The 20,900-nt window shown below is 42.8% G+C and overlaps 1 protein-coding gene across 2 annotated transcripts in view; it reads left to right on the forward strand.

Annotated features, from left to right (window-relative positions):
* The window catches only part of TAOK1 (TAO kinase 1), a 63,438-nt gene that overhangs the window by 32,967 nt on the left and 9,571 nt on the right, over positions 1 to 20,900 (forward strand). For both annotated transcript variants that reach the window (XM_065853315.2, XM_065853316.2), the window contains exons 4-17: positions 1,811 to 1,912; positions 3,166 to 3,211; positions 4,102 to 4,198; positions 4,976 to 5,089; positions 5,832 to 5,923; positions 8,449 to 8,542; positions 9,936 to 10,017; positions 11,962 to 12,129; positions 12,988 to 13,191; positions 14,380 to 14,514; positions 15,094 to 15,330; positions 16,069 to 16,197; positions 17,664 to 17,867; positions 18,395 to 18,634. In XM_065853315.2, the coding sequence (XP_065709387.1) occupies positions 1,811 to 1,912; positions 3,166 to 3,211; positions 4,102 to 4,198; positions 4,976 to 5,089; positions 5,832 to 5,923; positions 8,449 to 8,542; positions 9,936 to 10,017; positions 11,962 to 12,129; positions 12,988 to 13,191; positions 14,380 to 14,514; positions 15,094 to 15,330; positions 16,069 to 16,197; positions 17,664 to 17,867; positions 18,395 to 18,634 (1,944 nt within the window). The remainder of the gene's footprint in view (positions 1 to 1,810; positions 1,913 to 3,165; positions 3,212 to 4,101; positions 4,199 to 4,975; positions 5,090 to 5,831; positions 5,924 to 8,448; positions 8,543 to 9,935; positions 10,018 to 11,961; positions 12,130 to 12,987; positions 13,192 to 14,379; positions 14,515 to 15,093; positions 15,331 to 16,068; positions 16,198 to 17,663; positions 17,868 to 18,394; positions 18,635 to 20,900) is intronic.

Below are 20,900 nucleotides of genomic sequence, written 5' to 3' on the forward strand. Positions count from 1 at the left end.
GCTTTAATTTGCTTCTCTAACCATAACATTTTCATTGTGGAGGATCTGGGTTTTGTACGTGTTTTCCAAAGCACTTGGATACATGGGACCTCTGTCACAGAATCACTGAATCGACTGGGTTGGAAAAGACCTCAGAGATCATAGAGTCCAACCCTTGGTCCAACTCCAGTTAATTTACTAGATCATGGCACTAAGTGCCATGTCCAGTCTCAGTTTAAGAACCTCCAGGGCCGGTGAGTCCAGCACCTCCCTGGGCAGCCATTCCAATGCTGACCACTCTCTCTGCAAAGAATTGCTTTCTAATATCCAGCCTAAATTTCCCCTGGCAGAGTTGAAGCCCATGCCCCCTTGTCCTATTGCTGACTGCCTGGGAGAAGAGCCCAATCCCCACCTGGCTAGAACTGCCCTTCAGGTCGTTCTAGAGAGTGCTGAGCTCACCCCTAAGCCTCCTCTTCTCCAGACTGAACAAGCCCAGCTCCCTCAGCCTCTCCCCATGGGTCTTGTGTTCAAGTCCCTTCCCCAGTCTTGTTGCTCTTCTCTGGACCCGCTCCAGCACTTCAATCTCTTTCCTGAACTGAGGGGCCCAGAACTGAACACAATACTCCAGGTGTGGCCTCCCTAATGCAGAGCACAGGGGAAAGATCACTGCCCTTGTCCTGATGACCACACTTATTTTGATATAGGACAGGACACCATTGGCCTTCTTGGCCACCTGGGCACACTGTTGGCTTATGTTGAGCTTCCTGTCCATTAGTCCCCCCAGGTCCCTTTCTGCCTGACTGCTCTCCAGCCACTCTGTGCCCAGCCTGGAGCGCCACAGGGTGTTGTTGTGGCCAAAGTGCAGGACCCAGCACTTGGCCGTGTTGAACTTATCCCATTGGAATCAACTCATTTTTCCAGTCTGTCCAGATCCTTCTGCAAAGCGCTCTTACCTTCCAGCAGGTCGACACTCCCTCCCAACTTGGTGTCAACAGCAAATTTGCTGCTGATGGTCTCAATCCCCTCATCTAAATCATCAATAAAGGTGTTCAACAGGACTGGACCCAACACTGACCCAGCAAATGGGAGGATTTGGTGTTTCCCTCCAAGGGGAGGAATGGCAGTGTCTAGGCATGCGTTAGAAAATGACATTTTGGCCTCTTCTGTACTTTAAAGTCGCACTGACAGAGCTCCCCTTATTATAAACTTGAGGTTTGCTTTATCTTTTTATTATTTCACTCCTTCAGAACCATGTCCTTATTTAATAGGTGACTCATTTTAGTTCAGTCCTTGTAAAGACTAAACTAGTAATGGAGAATCATTATGAAGAATGTAGTCAGATATTTGGTGGCTGATAAATGGAGCATCATCCAGTGTAATATAGTTACTAGTAGGGATAGGTCTGTATGTCTACAGGAGTTCAGTGGGAGACAGCTGATCCTGCCGAAGGACACTTATCATCCACATCTCTTTCAGGTTGCGATGTATGTTTGATTTGACAACAGAAATGGTATCCCTTAAAAAAGGATTGCTGCTTTTTTCAGGATTTGCTCAGATATTAAGTGTTTACTGGTATATCCTATACATACACATCAAATATTAGATTGAGGAGAGATCTGTAGACTCCTCCCATACAGCTTAATCAATCACCTTCTGTTGTGGATCCTTTGAGGTGTTAAGCAGTGAACATCATGGTGTTGATGTAAATTTATTTTGATTTGGAACCTTAAGATGATTTTGCCTCTTAAATAATTAAATGACATACTAAATTAACAACCGAAAAAAAGGTAACAGTTTTATAACATCTTTCTGTTCCTTTTATTTTCTACAGAAATGGCAGGATATTATTAAGGAAGTCAAGTTCCTCCAAAGAATAAAACACCCTAACAGTATAGAATACAAAGGCTGCTATTTGCGGGAGCATACAGCATGGGTAAGCATCTGCTGCGCTCTGCGGTTCTCTTGCCGTGGTTAAGGACACTTTAAATAATCTCCAGCTGCTTTCAAGAGGCACCTGAACACTCAGATGAGCAAAGCCAAGGATCTTACAGCTGCTCAGCAAACTGAGTGTAGGTTTTGGAAACAAGATGTAGGGAAATTTTCACCTGCAGAGTAAGGTGATTGGGTTGTTGTTCTTGAGTATTTAGCTTGATGGATGAGTGTTTGAAATAAATAGTAATGGGGGAGTCCAGCAAATTTATCTGTCACTTTTCTCACTGTAAGGAAAGGTGAGACTTTAACAACGTGTTTGTTGAGTAGTAGCTGTTGAGTAATCACTGAGTAGTAACAATTCAATACTTCACAGGTTAACAGAACGTGTTCCAGAAGCAAGTGTTCGTTTGTACTTTAATGCAATAGGTTAGAATTCCTATTGATAAATGTAATTAAAGTATATTTTGAGTCATTACTATTTTTATTATTTACCTAAATTCTTCCATTGTATATTGTTTACTACTGTTGTTATTTGTGTGTGTGTGTGTTGAGGCAACAAAACCGACCAGCTGGTTTTATCTCTGGCTGTCATCTCCTAATTAATTTATTACATTTGATTTAAACAAAAAAAACCCCAAACCTCCCAAGCTAAATTGGGTTTGAGGTTTTTGTGCATAAAAAACATGTGTGTAGGAATAGATGGGATTGACTATGAAGAGAAAGCATTTCGTCAAACAAAAAGTGGGATGTTCGCATCTCATTGACGAAGTTTATGTAGCACAATATACAAAAGAAATCATATTGTTGAAGTAATAGTTTCATTTGTAAGTGCTACTGTTCATGTATTAGCTTCAATAAATCTGTAGGACAAAGTTTTAGTGTCTTTTTTATTTTTGAAATCTCACTGGGACAAAATCTTAAGTAAATCCTGAAATAGCCGTTTAATACTCTGATAAGCTTGTTAACTGCAGTTTAACATTCCTGTTAAGTACGTGCGTATAAAATAAGGTAGGTAATATAACACATAATTCGTTAGGAAGATGCATTTGCCTGCCTTACAAGTTTGTTGTGTGTTGCTGTGCTAATTGCAGTGATTGCTGAGCTGTCCTGTGGGCCGGGTCAGGGTGACAGGGATGGGAGGGGGCTCGTGTCAGAACCCGCATTGTGCGCACCTGTGCTCATTTCTAGATAGCAATCTAGAAAACGTGCATTCTAGAGATCTTCTAACAACTATTTGGATTTCTTCCCCTACAGCTTGTTATGGAATATTGTTTAGGATCAGCATCAGACTTACTAGAAGGTATGTCATGCACGTTTATTTGCTTGCAAGTCAGAAGTGTAGTACTGAAGTGGGAGGGTACGGCGTCACAGATTGTCCCTGAGTATATAGTTTTATTTGGCCACAGAGTGTGTGCAAACAGTTGTGTTTTTCCAAATTCGTGCATGTCTGTAGCGGTTTTTCTATAGAATATTCGCTTTCCCAGGTGTCTGCTTTCTCCTTGGTTCCTATTGTTTTAAAGTTGTCAGTCAGCCATTTATTTTCTTCTGAGTTTTAGGTTCTTTTGTCATGACAGTTCAAGATGTATTTCTGAAAACGCTGGCTGTTGATCCTAATGCTTACTAACAACTGTAGGCCTGTGGACTAAAATAGAGTTTTCCTTTATGAGGTCTTTGTTAAATGGTCATTTTTCTATCAGGCTTCTTGAAGTGAACTTTCTTGGAAGATGTATGTGTGGGCAGTGAGTTGTTAATCTCCTTTCCTTGCCAGAAGTGTTTCAGGACAAAAGGCCAGAGAGTCATCTGTATTGCTGCAGTTTATTTATTCATGTGTGAATTGCCGTGAAGTTCTAGGGTTTGTAATTTAGCTTCATTAAAGAAAAATCAAATATTGAGTCTCAAATAGGTATTTGGGAGAATGGTCACAGAACTGGCAGGAATGTCGTTTATGGTTGCAAAGTAGTCTCTTTTGGATAGTAAATAGCTGCCGTTTTACAGTCAGAAGATTACATCTCATTATCGAATGTACTCTGCGCTGCGAAACTATTCTTACGTTGGCTTTTCATACCAAACCTAGTAAAAATGAAGTTTTAGTGTTTTCTCTCTGTTTACATTGTTAACACTACGCACTTGCATGCTGAAAACTGCCTTGTTTTGTTTAATATTGAATTTCAAATAAATTCTTTCCTTAAGTTCATAAAAAGCCATTGCAAGAAGTGGAAATAGCAGCAATTACCCATGGTGCTCTCCAGGGATTAGCATACTTGCATTCTCACAATATGATCCATAGGTAAGTGGTTATACTTCTGTTGTCTTACATGCTTACAGGTAATTTACTTGTTGATTGCATCTCCTTCATCCCAAAGTCGATATTTGCAAGCAGAGATTTTCTTTTCGCAGTGTCTGGATGCTCCCAAACTAGAGATTTAAAGCAGTCACATACTAGCAAGTTATGTATCTCCTTACATAGTTCATTGTTCATAATTTCTGTAGAATTGCTTTGAATCCACTCAGCTTTTCAGTACTTGACACAACACCGGTTTTTCGTTGGAGCAGGGAATAGCCAGGCAGGTTGAGCTCACTGGAATAGCGTGTAACAACTGCGGGGCAGAGATTGCTGGGGAGGGGGGCAGCACTAATGCTTGAAAAATCAGTTTTACATGAACACACGTGTTGAGCAGCACACGGTAAGCACGGGATGCACATGTTCTGTGTGTTTTTAGTACCTGCTGCATTTCAGTAGGATGAAGGGTTTGAATAGTTACATTACTAGGACTTTCTGAAGAACGTTTTATAAAGGACATAGCTGGTTTAGAAGGTTTTACTGTGCTGCATATGAAGCTTATCCAGGTGTGATATGTTAAGCTGATTTTTAAGACAAACTAGATTCTAAGATCAAGAGCCACGTTAAACTATTAACCTAAAGGCTAAAGCTTTTTGTATTTGGAGGAAGTGTGGGTATTCTGCAGCTTGAACATGTGTGAACTGGTGTGTTTTGTACTCAGTCCTATAGATGGTTTTCTCTTTTCGGAGAGGAATAATACTGACATTTATATTCTATAACCAGAGATATCAAGGCAGGAAACATCCTGCTGACAGAGCCAGGACAGGTGAAACTTGCTGACTTTGGGTCTGCTTCCATAGCATCTCCTGCCAACTCATTTGTGGGGACGCCATATTGGTAAGCCAAGAGTTTCACGCATTTCTGGCTTTGTGAACTAAAAGGATCATTTATTGGGTATTTAAGATGCTTGGGCTTTATTGGACCTAGCTTTGTAATCTTCCGGTTGCGGTAGCAATAAAATGTACTTTGCAAAAAAAGATTAAATAGTAATTAGACTCTGACTTCAAGAAACTATGAACCCTTGTTCGCAAAAAGTAATAAAAATATTTTGTCGTTTTACTTTACCTCACTTTAACCGGTCGATTAAATCATCTGTAATATCTTTTAATCACTCCCCCCAGTGGTTTTAACAATTCTTATGCTCTCACCGTGTCTGGTTGTTGAAATAACTAAAGTGTTTTTTCTTTCATAGGAAAGGCCAGGTTCATTGAACAAAACCCTTTGCAGATCCCTTGTATGCTTTTGATCTCTTACACCTAATCTGTGGTGTTTACACAACTGCATGCTATAATTATTTCACCAGAACTGGCCAACCAGCTGAACGGTTGGAAATGCGGGAGGGTGAGAAGGTGATGCTGCTGTAACCTAAAAAAGCAGGAGAAATGTGTCCCTCTGTAGGCTCGTTCTAGAGAGGGAGCCTGGGCTTTGTTCCCTGTGTCCCATGCTCATGCCTCATACCATGGGGAGTGATTCATTCACGGTAGCTGAAATCAGTAAACCAGCCTGTTTCCTTGAAATACTGATGATGATAACGTGTTCCGTGGCCCAGAATTTTATGAGCACCGATTTCCTTTTCTAGGATGGCCCCAGAAGTGATTTTAGCCATGGATGAAGGGCAGTATGATGGCAAAGTAGATGTTTGGTCTCTTGGAATTACCTGTATTGAGTTAGGTAAGTTATTTTCTTTGAGAATGTATAAAACGGAGTTATTTAACCCCTATTCACCTGCATTGCAGTGCAGGTAAATAGGGATTCCTTCCTTGTCTGGGTTTCTCTGGGACTTGCGTTTTAGAGGAAAGAGCTAAATGTGCTCTCTAGAATTCAAGCCAAGTCTCCAATTTGATGTTTATTGAACTGGTGTTTTCATTACCCAGAGAAAAAGTGTTATATAGACAAAGGAAATAGCCCAGCTATTTCACTAAAGGTGTTCGTATTCTATGAAAGAGGCAGTTAACTTTTGAACTGAAAAACAGTGTATTTGCTGAACCCCTTTAGAAATGAACCAGTAAAAGTGCCAGTGTGAAAAATATATGTAGTGTTATAAGTTTATATTGTTTGCATGAAAACTTAAGGTATATTAACAAGTCGTGCAGCGGTGACGTTTGGGATAAGTGGACAGCTTCAAAGCTGTGTTCAGTGCTTGTTGTCGCTTGTGAATAGATTTGGCTGGAAAATATCTTCTTTAAAAAAAAAAAAACAGGTAGGGAATAATCCAGTTTTGAAGCGGTCACCTGTAAATCAAACACAAGAGAAACAACAGCACTGCCATTACAATGGACTCTTTAAATCAGGATATCAGTTTTAAAGGACTGTGTTTGTATGGCGTTCTATTTAAATTTAACATGCAGTGTTTTCTTGGCACAAAAATACACTTGTGGAGCACAGCGCTGCCCAGGTGTGAGTCAGACCCAGCTCTGTGGAAGCACGGAGCTCTCAGTTTGTCTCAGGCCATGTCGCTCACCGGGGTCCGTCCTGCCCTCCTTGTCACATCCCATCGCCCCGGGCAGCCCGAGCTCTCACAACACGCTAATCCATGCAAACCGCACAGTTTAGCTAAAAACACTGTCTGGCATTCCAAACTGTCAACTTCATTTTCTTCCAGGAGGTGAAATAGATTCTTCAGAGCAGAGATTTTTTTTGGGGGGGTGGGTTACCCATATAAAGCCAAGTGGAAGGGGTGTGACTGTCATGACAGCCCTGCTCGGAGCGCAGTGAGGAGACTTGGCCGGCTGCAGGAATGCGGTGAGCTCATGGCCACCACACCCCCGGGTGCCTTCCCTTTTTGCAAGATGAAGCATTTAGGCTTCATCTACGGCTTCCAGTGTCGGTGGGAGGTGAGACTAGGTCAGGGCGGTAGAGCGTGGTAGGCTGGGTCGGTGCGGTTATCTCATTTGTGTTGGTTTGAATAAGCATGGGAAGAAAGCAGGAAAAATGAGGTGTCTGCTAGGCTTCTCAAATTATCACTTAGTCTTGGAAATGGCCTCATTGAGGGCTCAGTTTCAGCGTTTCCTGAAGGTTTCTGTTTTATTCAGGTTGAGTTAAGACGAAAAAAAAAGCTACAGAGAAGAGTCAGTTGAAGTAGTTTAAGGGGTCAGTTAAAATAGTTTAATGGATAATCAGTCTGATCCTCGATAGCAGCAGCTAGTTATCTGGCAGATTAGAGAAGGTAAAGTGCCACATTTGAGGAAAGGCTTAACTCCTCAATTTATCCGTTCTGAGGAATTTGTAGGGCTTAGTCCATCCTGTGATAGCTGTGAGTGACCCGTGATCTCTGCGTAGCTTACTGCTACTACTCGACTCAAAATTGAAAAGCAGAATGAGAAAATAGCAATGTTGTTTGTTTGTTTGGGTCTTGCTGTTTGTGGGTTTGTTTTTGTTTGTGTGGGGGTTTTTTTGTTGTTGTTGGTTTTAAATTCTTTTCAGGAAGGAAAGCTTTCTGTTGCATTTTCACTTGTGTAGGAACATCCTCATGGCCTGATCAGCTTTTCCAGAGTGTTTATGGCAAGGCTGAGCTTCATAGGTTCACCCCATAAACATTCTGATGAAGCTTCAATTTTGTTGTTACAGTGAGATCATATCCTTCCTCATTAAGCTTTCATGCTGTGTCAGTCTATAAGAGTAACACAAGCTCGGAAAAGAGAGAAGAGCCAAGGAGAATGCAACTCTCAAAATAGTCTAAAGAGTTGGCCTGTTCTGACTTCCTGCCCATGTGCTTAGTCAGTTAAGTGCGATTTGCTGGTGGTTGTAACCAGCTTTTTCATCACCGCTCTCCTGCTAGAATTAAGTATTTGTTAGCTTTTTAGCAATTGTAGTTTAGAAAAAACAAAGAGAGGGAGAAGAGAGGATATGAAATCAAGAATGCTTAGTGGCTAAACACCGAGTACAGAGCTTACTGTTAACTTACTCCTATTTTAGTACATTACAATGAGTCAGAGAACTCAACTATGATAAACCACGTAATTGAAAAGCTTGAGAGGACAAGGCATTTGATCTTCAAAGCGCTTTCATCTTCTGCAATGGTATAGGACACATGCCAACATATCTGTCTGATTGCAGGGTAGGGTTGGTTTGGGGTTCCGTGCTCAGGCAATAGTGATTCTGCTGATGTGGTTTTCTTTTTAAAGGGATGTAAACTGTAAAAGAGCGAAAACATGAGACTATCTTCCTATATAAAAACTATTTTCTTTTGTGTGTAGCGGAAAGGAAGCCTCCTTTGTTTAATATGAACGCAATGAGTGCCTTATATCACATAGCGCAGAATGAATCCCCTACACTCCAGTCTAATGAATGGTGAGTATTACTGAGGGAGGAATGTTGCAGGGAATTGCTGTAAATGGAGTGCTTTGTCATGTTCTTGAAATGGCTGGATTCCTGTTGGGAGGATGTGAGCTGGAAGGTCCCTATGAAGTTCACTATACATTTTATATAGAAAAGTGACCGATTACTAAATATGCATTTTAGACTCTAGAATGTAGTAGAAGCTGGAAGAACGTCGGATCCTGTAAAAAATTCAGTTCATGGGTCAGTAAACTTTCAAAGCTCCCTTGCTAGCCAAAAATGTGGGGTTTAGTGTTTTTTAATCACAAACCACACTGTCAGTTCCTAAATCCTGTTTTGTTGAAGTGCCGCTTTGCAAGTTGAAGATGCTGCTTGTGTGTGGCAAGTGTCGGTGGCGTAAACTTCAGAAGAATAAAGCACAGTAGTCAAATGTTGTGCCTCCCAGCCTCAACAACTGGCTTTTGAAACAGCAAACGCAGTAAACTAATTTCCAAAGTTACAAACTTCCTGACTGTGTTTTTCTGAGCCATAGTCCTCAGCCTCTAGCATAATACATTGTACCTTATTTTTAGAAATGCTGAGATTTTTCTGGTCAGGCCGTTTCACACCCTGGTGCTTGACAAAACATTCAACTCATTTTCTGCGTTTTTCTGACCAAAAAATGCAATAATTTGATTTACTGAAAAACTGCAGTAGCAACACCCCCCATTACGTGGTGGGCAGGGGGGAGCAGTGGGGGAGGAAAGAAATAAACCCCATACAGCTGATGTGCTGCTCTTTTCAGGGTATAACCCTGCCCTTCTGAAGACTCGTGTTCAGAGAAGGAAAGGGCAAAATACAGAATTTCAGCTTGCAGAAGGAGAGAAGTTACTAAACAAATGATGACCTTAAGTCTCGCTTGTGACAGATTGCACAATAGAGCAGAGGTTGTGTCTGAGTGGCCAAAGGCATTTTGGGAATTGTGCATTGACGGTTTGTGGGTGAAACACCTGGGCACAGAGGTGGGATGGGGCAGGGGCTCTGCTCGGACCTTGTGGAGTTTGTGCCATATAGAATCGGATGGGATAGATGTTCTCACAGAGATATGTGGGTGTCTGTCTTTATGCGGAACTTCCCTTCCTCTTGAATTGCCTCAAATTTTTGCATTCTTAAGCTGAAACGTTTTGTCTGAAAGCTGAAATTAAAGGGGTTTACCTACTAGTAGCAGTGGGCTTTGGCTTGGCTCGGGATGTCAGAGGCTGTAGTGTGAAGTGCTGGATCCGTGTGGTTTCTCCCCACTCTTCCTTCCAGCAGTGCCCAAATGTTAATGTCTTGATTCCTTAATGAGCTTTGGAAAATAAACAGGGTTGTTAACTCAGATGTTTGTTTGGTTTATTGTTTTGTTCTTTTTTTCCTCTTGCCACAGGTCTGATTATTTTCGAAACTTCGTAGATTCTTGCCTCCAGAAAATTCCTCAAGACAGGCCTACATCGGAGGAGCTTCTGAAGGTGGGTTTGCTTGTCCTTTTTGTTTTCCACATGCTATTTAAAAGGGTCCGTGCCCTGTGACACTCCTATCTCACCTACCGTACTGGGTTATGGTTAACGATGCTCTCTGCCTGTTGCCTTTGAACCGAGGAGGATGCTGAGCTGGTGGTCCCGCTTTACTGCCCCTTTGCAGGGTCTTGAGTGATCCCCAGGTGACTCTCCAAGCCAGCCTTGTTCTCATCATCAGAGAACCCCAGCGAGTGACACTGAGTGAGCACCAACTTGTCAGGAGTTTCAGTTTCTTAAGCTCAGTCTATCCTTCCAGTGATTATAATTAATCCTGACAGAGCCGCCATGCCTTAGTTAACAAATACCTTTCGTTACTTCCCGCTTTATTCTATGCTATATATACACCCATAAAGGCTTTTTATCCTCTCCCATCCCTATGTGCTTTACATGTAGAACTGAAATCCGCTGTTCTAATAGTATCCCTGGGGGAACGGGAGCAGAGGAGAGCAGGCTTTTCCCCCATACTTTTCCTTGACATGAATAAGCCGTCTGCAGGTTTTCTCCTGCTTTATTTCTTACCCTTTATTTTCTTCGTTTGTGCTCCTGTGTGGTTCAGATACTTGATTTTCCTTGCTCTTGTCTGGAAACAAAGCCGATGTGGTAGATCGTTGCAAAAAGCTGACGTGTTCCTAAGTGAACGCAGCTTGCGCACAAGTTCGGTGGTAGAGCTGCTTTGTTGTGTGACTTTGATGGATTTCCTTTGTGGCATCAGGTGGCATTCAGGATTTTGCTAACTTGTCATTCATTCTCTTCGCAGTGCCCGTGACAGTATTTTTGGGGATTTTTATCCCGGCCATGTTTTGTGTTAAACAGCAATTTTCCAAAATTGGGCATTACCGGGAAATGGATGCTATTTATGAAGGTTTTATCATCACCTTTTTACACGTTTTTGCTTAAAAGGTTCTGAGGACTTTTGCCTCTTTAAAAACTGTGTATTCAGAAAGCGAACACAATTATCCAGTGAAGGTTTTGGTGTGGGTGTGTAGTCCTGCCACTTCAGAACTCTGCAGATTGGTTTTATTTTGAGCGTTGCACTGCAATTAAAGAGAACAGTGATGGAAATTAAACGTTTGTGAATGTATTCCTTCCATGTCTATAGTCTGAAGCAGCTGCACGCCACTTTGCAGGGACAGGTAGGGAATGTGACATGTTGGAAATGGCAACGCAGTTCTCCAAAGGAACAAAATGAAACTAGCGGTGGTGTTAATAATGACTCATGCTTGCACAGCACATTTCAGATGAAGGCTGCAAAAGCTGCTTCTGACATACACAGCCAAGACTTGTTTTACCTATTGGCAAAACGTAACCACCTTTGCAGTGAAATGCAGTGAATATCCCCCAAAAAGGCACGTAACGTGGCTCATGGTGTTAGGACCAGGCTTGAAGGTTCGCTGTTTTATGACTTAGAGCTGTATGTCGAATGTTTGACTCTCAAGCTTTTCTAAACAGGCGAATGGCTTTTATAGCAAGAGTATCTCATGAGTTAATTAACATTTGGTTAGAGATCTTTAACCAGTCTAACACCTTTAGCATTTGTATGTTATTTGTTACCCTTCCCCCTCTAAACCACAAGTAGATAACGTCTCTAAATATCCCAATCCCAGAAGTCTAGGTTTAAACCAAGCCCGTTTTCATGGTACGTGAAATACCATTTCTGGATTGTTTTGGGTTTTGTGGGTTTTTTTTACTGCTTTATTTTTTGGTGGATGTTTCCCATCAGAAGGCGTTTGTTCTGAAATCTGTCTGGATCGTGAAGTCTAAAACCAACACCAATGTAAGGTGTGAAGGTGTCCTCCTCCTGTGCGGGGAACAGGGCTAACAAACCCAACTAGAGCTCATAGTGTGTCCTCAAAGCATGTGCACAAGAGGTTACTCACCTATTTGTGTGTTCTACAGCACATGTTTGTTCTTCGGGAGCGGCCAGAAACAGTGTTAATAGACTTGATTCAGAGAACAAAGGATGCGGTGAGAGAACTGGACAACCTGCAGTACCGTAAGATGAAGAAGCTCCTCTTCCAGGAGGCGCACAACGGCCCTGCAGTCGAAACCCAGGAGGAGGAGGAGGTGAGAGAAACTTTGGATTCCATCAGTGAAACAGAGAATGATGCTGTCGTTTAAATACCCCCAGCTCAGATATTGCTAAGACGAAGGGAGGCTGTTCGCACACCCGACTGTAAGCTCTGCCTTCCTCCCCGCGCTCAGAATAACGCTACCTCAAGGCACGGACAAGGACAAACAGGGTAGATTCCTTGTGCTGGCGAGAAGCTGTGCCGTTTGTTCATGCTTGGGCTGTCAGCTTCCAGTTCTGTAAATCCAGGCTTGCCTTGCCTGTTTATAAGGCTTTGTGAGGGCTGTTTCAGCAACTGCAGTTAACCTCTATTTCAAGCATATATACAAGGCCCTTGACAGTCTTCTGGTTTTGTCTGGAGAATGTTGTTCTAAGACATAGAAATTTGTACTTGGTTTATTTTTTTAAGAAAAAAGTCATTAAGGAAATGAATTGTTCTTCTTTGGGTTGTGTGCTGCAATCACCATGCAGAAATTGAGACTGAATTGCAGTTCTGTCATAGACAGAAAGGCACCGTGCGAGGTGCAGGGTCCCAGCTGAGCACTGGGATGATGCTGGTGTCAGAACGGTTTCTGGTGCCGCGCTGCTGCTGATATGTGATAGAGTTCAGCTTGTTAACAGACTCGCTGGTGAAAAGAATCTGACATCAGCCAGTTAATCTTGACAAGGTTGATTCCTTTTCTCCCCAGCATCCCACTAGAGAAATGCGTTGTGGCAATGCCTGGAGGGTGGGAACTGCCGTGACACGGCGGGTGGATGCCTTTAGAAAGGAAACAAGTGAATGTTTCATTCGGTAGTGTCCACAGATACAACTGCGATGGATTTGGATTTTCTTAATAATCCCTTTCTCCTAGGAACAAGATCACGGTGTCGGCAGGACAGGAACGGTCAATAGTGTCGGGAGTAATCAGTCCATTCCTAGTATGTCTATCAGTGCCAGTAGCCAAAGCAGTAGTGTTAACAGTCTTCCAGATGCCTCGGATGATAAGAGCGAACTGGATATGATGGAGGGGGACCACACCGTGATGTCAAATAGCTCTGTCATTCATTTAAAGCCGGTAAGCATTGGATTTTTACTGGATAACTTTGAAGGTGTAAAATGGGGAGGGTATTTGGTTGACACAATGACAAAAAGTCGAGTGCTTCCTATCCTAAGACATTATTTTGAGGTTCTAATGTCGTGCCCCAAATATATTAATGTGCATGGGAAACTTAGGAAGGTCACTGTAAAAACTGTTTATTCCTGTTGATTTCAGTAACAATTACTAGTTGAATTGTTTCAAAAGCAGTTTGCATTACCGTGAGGAGTCAGAATGACAGGTTCTGAATAGGTTTGTTAATATTTAGCGGATGCCCTTAATTTGCAGAACACCGCTTCATGGGACAAAAGGATGCGAACCTTCCCTCTTTTTACCTCCTAGTTATTGAATTCTCAGAGACAACACCTACAGCAGTGGTTGAAATCTGTTCCTGAAGCACAAAGCATCCCAATGCTTGAATATTTGGTTAATGAACAAAGATGCATAGAAAGGGCAACGCAGCACTCTGGCCATGGCAAAGGCGTGAAACTCTTCCCGTGTTATCCCCGAAGGATGAAGCGGGTCCCGCTGAACCGTGCTGCGCTCGCTGCCGAGGGGTTATCGCACCCTCTCTCAAAGCAGGAGCGTTCCCCTGCCTAATGAGAGGTGTGGTTAGAATGTTTTGTTCTTTGCTCAGATATGCAACAGACGCAGGTATTTCCTCGGGGAGTTCATTAGGATATCATATCTAACTACTAATCGCTCTGCGATGAATGACAAACTCAAAATAAGAATGCAGAATACACCGTGACAAATTTAAAGATTTGCTTTGAGGTGTTTCTGTCGTGGGCGTAATGAAAATCTTCCTCTGTCTTTCAGGGTTACAAAGATGTTGTTTTTGCCTTTCAGACCTGATATAATCTACTTTCTAGCTTTTATGTTTTGGTGAAGTAAACATTCTTGGTCTTCAGTTTTCCATTGATTTTTCTCATTTTCAGCTTTAATTAGTAATTTTCCTCCTAGTGATAAAAATGTGCAGTGGAATTTTCACAAGCAGGGATCCTAGATCAGAGTACACTCCTTCATCCAACTTATTGGCATGAGGACTACTGAATGTAAAATGCTTTTGTTTTGTTTCCTTTTAAATGTCTTTTGAACCAGACCGAAATAAAAATCTCGAGTAACACAGATTCTCTTTATTCTCTCACATTAATATTTGCTGATAAGGAGGAAGAAAACTACAGAGAGGAGTCAGATCCTCGAACAAGGGCATCAGAACCCCAGTCTCCTCCCCAAGTATCTCGCCACAAGTCTCATTATCGCAACCGAGAGCACTTTGCTACTATACGCACAGCATCGCTGGTACGTTCAGGTTTGATTTTGATTAAGTTGTATAGGAAGGAATGCCTTTGAACGTGTATAGCACTATGAAACTACTTAGAGCTATTAGGATTACATCAGGATACAAGCTGTCCTCGTTGACCAAGATATTATCACTGAAATAGTTAATTTAATAAAAGCTTAAATGCAACACCTATGCAAATGTAATTTGTGTGCATTAGATGTTTTCAAAACCAGTGTACCTAGTACAATGCAGAAAAGTTTATCATAGTAAACTGGGGTTTATTTTCATATGCATATTATGTATATACACACATTCATATTACAGTGGGCTAAAAAGACATTTAGTAACAGTTTTAAAACAGTTGCACTGTTTTTCTGCGGGAGCTCGTGTGACCGTGTCTTCCACAGCAGAATTCAGTTTCTCATCTGCTCTGCTGCCATTAGAACACGTGCGTTTCTTTACAACAAAATGATATTTCTTTACTGAGGTGTTTTTTGGTGTTGGTTTGGTTTTTTGGGTTTTTTTTTGCTTGAAGATTACTGAAAAGCAGATTAAGCAGCATTAACTTACTTGGCCCGATGTGGTTATCTTCCTAGGTGACAAGGCAAATGCAGGAACATGAGCAAGACTCTGAACTGCGAGAGCAGATGTCTGGCTATAAACGTATGAGACGGCAACACCAGAAGCAACTGATGGCATTAGAGAACAAACTGAAGGCAGAGATGGACGAGCATCGCCTCAGGTTGGACAAAGATCTCGAAACACAGCGTAACAATTTTGCTGCAGAAATGGAAAAACTGATTAAAAAGCACCAAGCAGCCATGGAAAAAGAGGTAGGAGATTACAGTTTGTTCATTACATTGAATTGTCCACTTCCCCTCACTGATGAAGAGATGACATTGTAGTCTCTTACATGTCTGTTTTCAGGAACCAAGCAAATTGCTAATTAGAAAAAGGCTAATACATCACCTCCTTACACTAAGGGGTTTATGTAACTAGAGGAAAGGTATGTCCTCCATCACAGTGTGTTATCCTAAATGTTAGTGTACTGACCCCAGAGAAAATACCATAAGGTTTTTCTCTTCTTTATGCCATGTATATGCTGTCAATAACTGACGGCCATTGAGTTTTACAGAGGCAGAGAAATTTGCCCGCTACGCTTAAGCGTTCACCATCTAGTTCCTTATGGATATGGGGGTTTTATGGTTTTAAATAATTGATAATGAAGTGGTGCCACCTACAACGATCATTATTGGTTCTTAGTTCATCTTGAATCTCTTGGTGGAGGGCTAAGGTACAGTTCGACTTCAATCAGAAGGTATTGACTTGGTTAGGCAAGACGAGCAGAGCAATAGGGCTGAGGAGACGAGGGACTGGAAAAGGGCTCCTGCTGGATGCCTTGATGAGGGTGGAAAGAGAAGAGAGTGAGGGCAAGTTCCCGAGACTTGTGCTTATTCATCGTGGTGAGTATCGTGGTGACTGTACCCCAAGTTCTGGGGCTCGGGGCTCAAACAGAGCGTGAGCCATAATCCATTGGGGCTTGAACTGATTTGCTGCTGGATTTGCCATAGGCTAAAGTGATGGCCAATGAAGAAAAGAAGTTTCAACAGCATATTCAGGCCCAACAGAAAAAAGAGTTGAACAGTTTCCTGGAGTCCCAGAAGAGAGAATATAAACTCCGTAAAGAGCAGCTGAAAGAGGTAACTCGTCTGTAGTGAGAAACTTGAACCAATAGTGGAGTGTACGATACAGCGTGAGAGCAATGAACGTTCAGAAATCAGCGTGCGCTGTGCACAAGGGATCTTTGGATTGCAGCAAGTCCTGCATTTCATGAGCAGAGTCCTGTGTTTATTTTTATACCTTTGACTTTAGAAGGTTTATTGGTACCTAAATGTTCATCTTGTAAATGTACGAATTTCTCCATTGTTTAATATTGCTTTTTAGCCAAAACCATGAAAATTTGGCAATCCTAAGGAATGAAGAAAGGTAACTGAAGAAAGGTCATGAGTATTTTTCTCGTACCTTATTGCTGCAGATATTGACCATGCACTGCAGCAGTTAGTGAAGTTTCTTACCACTTCCATGATATTTCTGTAGCAGCAAGAAAACAGAACAGCAATGATGACGTGCAGGTTTTTTTTAAGGAAAATATCTGTACAACACTATCCATGGAGAAAGTTGTGCAATAGTTCAGTAATCGCTGTATTGTAGTGAATATCATGACCTTTGTGAAAGGCAGAGAAACTGTAGAATCAAACTTGCTGATTCTTTTTGTGGAGTGACTGAAACCATAAAGACTATAAATAATTTTATTTGAAAGAACCGTTTAGTGTTCAACCATCAACTTGTGTGACGCAAGTTTGGAAGTTACTCCAAAGGGGAACATTCCCAAACATAGACATTTCCCAGGAGAAAGAAAGGCTTAAGAGCAGCAGAGCCAAGAAAGATCTCACAAAAACTATAGGAGCGTGGGCTCTTTATAATAACATAGAATCTTTTTCTGAGTGGGCAGTAGATCACAGGGCACCAAGAAACACCAAGGAAATATAGAGCAGTTCTGTCTCATACTTAAGTTGAAACACATCGTGACAAGTCCAGTTACTGTATGGACATCTCTAGTGCGGAGTTCAAGTAGGTCTTATGCAAAAGATGCTTCAAGCTGTATATTGAATTTAATACAAATGTGGAAACTGACATTCCACCTGTGAACTTCTTAATATTGTTCCTATATTCTAATGTGCTTCATGCAGCTGGAGTTTCATATGAACAACATTTGTAAATGAGGATAGTGATGTTTTCCTTCTCTCACTCCTTTGGGAGCCTGTAAAAACGCTTCTCAGGCAGTAAGGAAGGATCTCCAAGTGGCTTTGCGTCCAGTGGCAAACCATCATTTTTATGTTTTGAGCTAATATGGATGTCTGGAAACTGTGGGCATGAACCAGCCTTTTGACAGGTTAAAATGGCCAATGCAAAGTTGTAGTTAAATTTGCTCCACTGTGAATTGTCTCCTGGCGTTCCCTTAGATATACGATAGGATGCGTTTTTGCAGAGGCTGGGATGGTGCCGGCCGTGAGAAGACAAGGTAGATTGGGCAGGTCCATCCAGTTGTTCAGGGCCAAGGAGCTCAGTGTGACTCTTCCCCAATTAATGACCTTGCTCTTACCAGGAGCTGAATGAAAACCAGAGCACTCCAAAGAAGGAGAAGCAGGAGTGGCTCTCCAAGCAGAAGGAGAACATCCAGCATTTCCAGGCGGAGGAAGAAGCCAACCTGCTGAGGCGTCAGAGGCAGTACTTGGAGCTGGAGTGTCGCCGCTTTAAGAGACGGATGCTCCTTGGCCGCCACAATCTGGAGCAGGATCTGGTTCGAGAGGTAAGAGACCAAGCAGAGATGAGATCTGGAACCACCTGTGTGAAACGTACCTCACAGGAGCACCTTCCGTCCACCTCCAATCTCGCTGAAGTGTTAATTACCACATCTGAAGGCTTTTTTTTGGTAAAATAATGGTTTGATATGTTTTGCAATGCCGTCTGGCTTTGCAAAGCCCTATGGCTTTTAGGGAGTCGTGCAAAATCAAATGTTAACATTAGTGCCCTACAGTGGGAGAATTGTTGGAGCAAAAAGTCAGCAGACACAACACAGTTACAGTCCTTTCCAGAAAGTGTTTACTCTGAATCCTGTTGAGCATCTAGAACAGGAAGAAGAAAAGTGAAATGAGGAAGGAAAAATTACCGGTGGCGGTGCTGTCTGCTCCTGATAAGATGTAGAAACTCTGTGCTCTGTCCTCAAGTGCCTTGGAAAGAGAGAAATGCCCTTGTGAACAAAGCGAAATGTCACGTTGTGGACGGAAATCCAACTAAGTACAAAGAATCTCATAATTCCCTCTGTCCTCCCATTAGGAGCTGAACAAAAGGCAGACGCAGAAGGACCTGGAGCACGCCATGCTGCTGCGCCAGCACGAGTCCATGCAGGAGCTGGAGTTCCGCCATCTCAGCACCATCCAGAAGATGCGCTGCGAGCTGATCCGACTCCAGCACCAGACCGAGCTCACCAACCAGCTGGAATACAACAAGCGCCGGGAGCGGGAGCTGAGGCGCAAGCACGTCATGGAGGTCCGGCAGCAGCCCAAGAGCCTCAAGGTACCTATGGGATTGGGGCGCAAGCTGCTGGGGGTGGTGGAACAGCGCTGTGTGGCGGCTCAGTTCTCATTTGGGGGTCCAAGGTCTTTTGGAGCTCGTGAATTTGCAGAGGTGTCTCACTTTGTAACAAATACCTTTTTAAAAAAGCGTTATTCGTCAGGTTGTGCAACTACCGCCCTGCGAGCATCGTGTGTATGAACCACAGCAGTGGCGGTCGGGGTTGCAGTGCGTTGTAGGCAGGCCATAGCAGCACGATTCCCTCATTTTGTTTGAGAAACTATTGTTCTCAGCAACATGCCTTCCTTTTTGTGGTAGTTTAAAATGCATTTAATCTTTACAGTGCCCTTTTTTCTCCTCTTCTTCCTCCTTTTCTGATCCTTCTCTCCCCCCATATATAAGAAGAAAATATATTTTTCTGTAATGAAACAATGTCATAAAAAAAAAAGCTTTGTATTCCTGTGCACATCAAAACTGAACTGTGCTATTGGTCTTGGCCAGCACACCTGATTGTTGTTTTTATATTAAGGCTGGTGAGCTAGAAAGTGTGAGGGGAAGAGAGCGAGACGCCGGCCAACAGCAGCGTCCCCGGGAGCTCCTGGGCTGACCTTTGCTGCGTTGTGCTCCTCATGGGTTTCTCGCGCTGCCCTTGGAACTGCGGTCGCTGACCAGAACTGTAGGGCCCCTCTAATTGAGGCTTTTAGTGTTTTCATTCTAAGCCTTCACTTCATCCAAAGAAGCCCAGTGGTTTATTCTGAAGTGTCTGAGAAGGGACTATCAGGCCTTTCACAAAGCTTCCTGGAACGTTTACTTTGAGAAGGCAGATTTCTTCTCTCCACCCAGTGTTTAGCTGCGCCAGTAACAAGATGAGTGTATGGCATACTGAGCATGGGGTTTCTTTGTTGTTCTAGGTCTTTCTTCTTCACCTGACTTAGTTTTCACCACCTGCAAGTTATCTTCTTACAGAGAAAATAACCAACTTGAAAATAGAAATAAATACCTGATTTGTCAATATTAGAATAATACTAAACAGTGAAAACTCAGCTCGTGAGAACAAGGGACCATCAGATCGCTGTTGAGAGTCTCCAAGGATATAGTGTATAAATAGCTGATGACTTCACGGGGAAGCTGCGCTGCACTCTGGGCTGAATAAAACTGAAGCAGCTGTATTAGGCTGATCCTTCTGAGATTAGCATGAATGAGTTCTGCCTCCCCAAGGTGATGCGGTGCGAACACGGGTGGGCAGCACGTCCGTCCTCCGCCCCTTGCGGCAGGCGGGACAGCAGGATCCTCATCTCAGCCGCCCCGTCCCCTCTGCAGCCCCTGCCCTGTGCAGCGAGGACAGGGCTGGACCGTCTGCACAGGGCATGGGAAGTGTGTGCTTGATTTGTGTGGCTGTTCTGTGATTAGCGAAGGATTTCAGGCTTGAGCTGTCAGTCCAGCGCCTTCGCGTACACCCAGTGCTAATAATGCAGCCTGCTGGACAACCGTTCGGTTTGTAGCACAATCCCCTCTTTATTGAGGCTGTTCCCTTGCATTAATTCTTCTCTTGCTTCTGGCCAATGCAGACAAGTATTCTTATTTGACTAGATAATTTGACTATTTATTCAGTTTCTCTCCTCAGCAACGTTTTCCCTCGAGGGCACATGTTTCAGGCTTTCCCTTTGTTATTTAGTGAGGTCCTTTGTCCTGAAAACAGACTTTTAACGGTCAGTGTCTGTTGCCGCTATTACAGCACCAGAAGGGCTCATAACCAGAATTCACCCTTCAGTGAAAACTGCTCTGTTATTATTTCGAGAGTGTTAATTGTGATGCAAATACCTTCTTGCTGGTATTTCACAATACTAGGGGTCAAAACGCTCTTGTCAGAAGTCTGACTGGAAATCTTACCCCTCCCTTCTGTTTCCTGTTGTTGAAGCCTTTGGGTTGGAAGCCTGTAAACAGAGTCTGGTGTCCAAGTGAGACTTCACAGACAGTGAGGATAAAATAGATTGTTGGTGTTTTGCTGTGACCAAGTCCCTGATGGGAACGTGTAACCTGCTGACGCTTTCCTTAGGGGCAGGGCGAAACAACCTTAAAGGTTTCCTGGAGGGAAGTAGCTTCCGATGACCTTAGAAAGAGTAAAAGTGATGTATTGCTCTCCGTGGTATGTGTTTTGGTTTGAATGAAACCCACTTTTGTCCTGCTTTCAGCATCAACTTAGTGGAATTGTTGGTTTATGCAGCAAAGCTGATGATGTCTAAATGGGGCTGGATGTATCGTCTGATCC

Source organism: Patagioenas fasciata, chromosome 19 (assembly GCF_037038585.1).
Source record: "Patagioenas fasciata isolate bPatFas1 chromosome 19, bPatFas1.hap1, whole genome shotgun sequence".
NCBI classification, from domain to species: Eukaryota; Metazoa; Chordata; class Aves; order Columbiformes; family Columbidae; genus Patagioenas; species Patagioenas fasciata.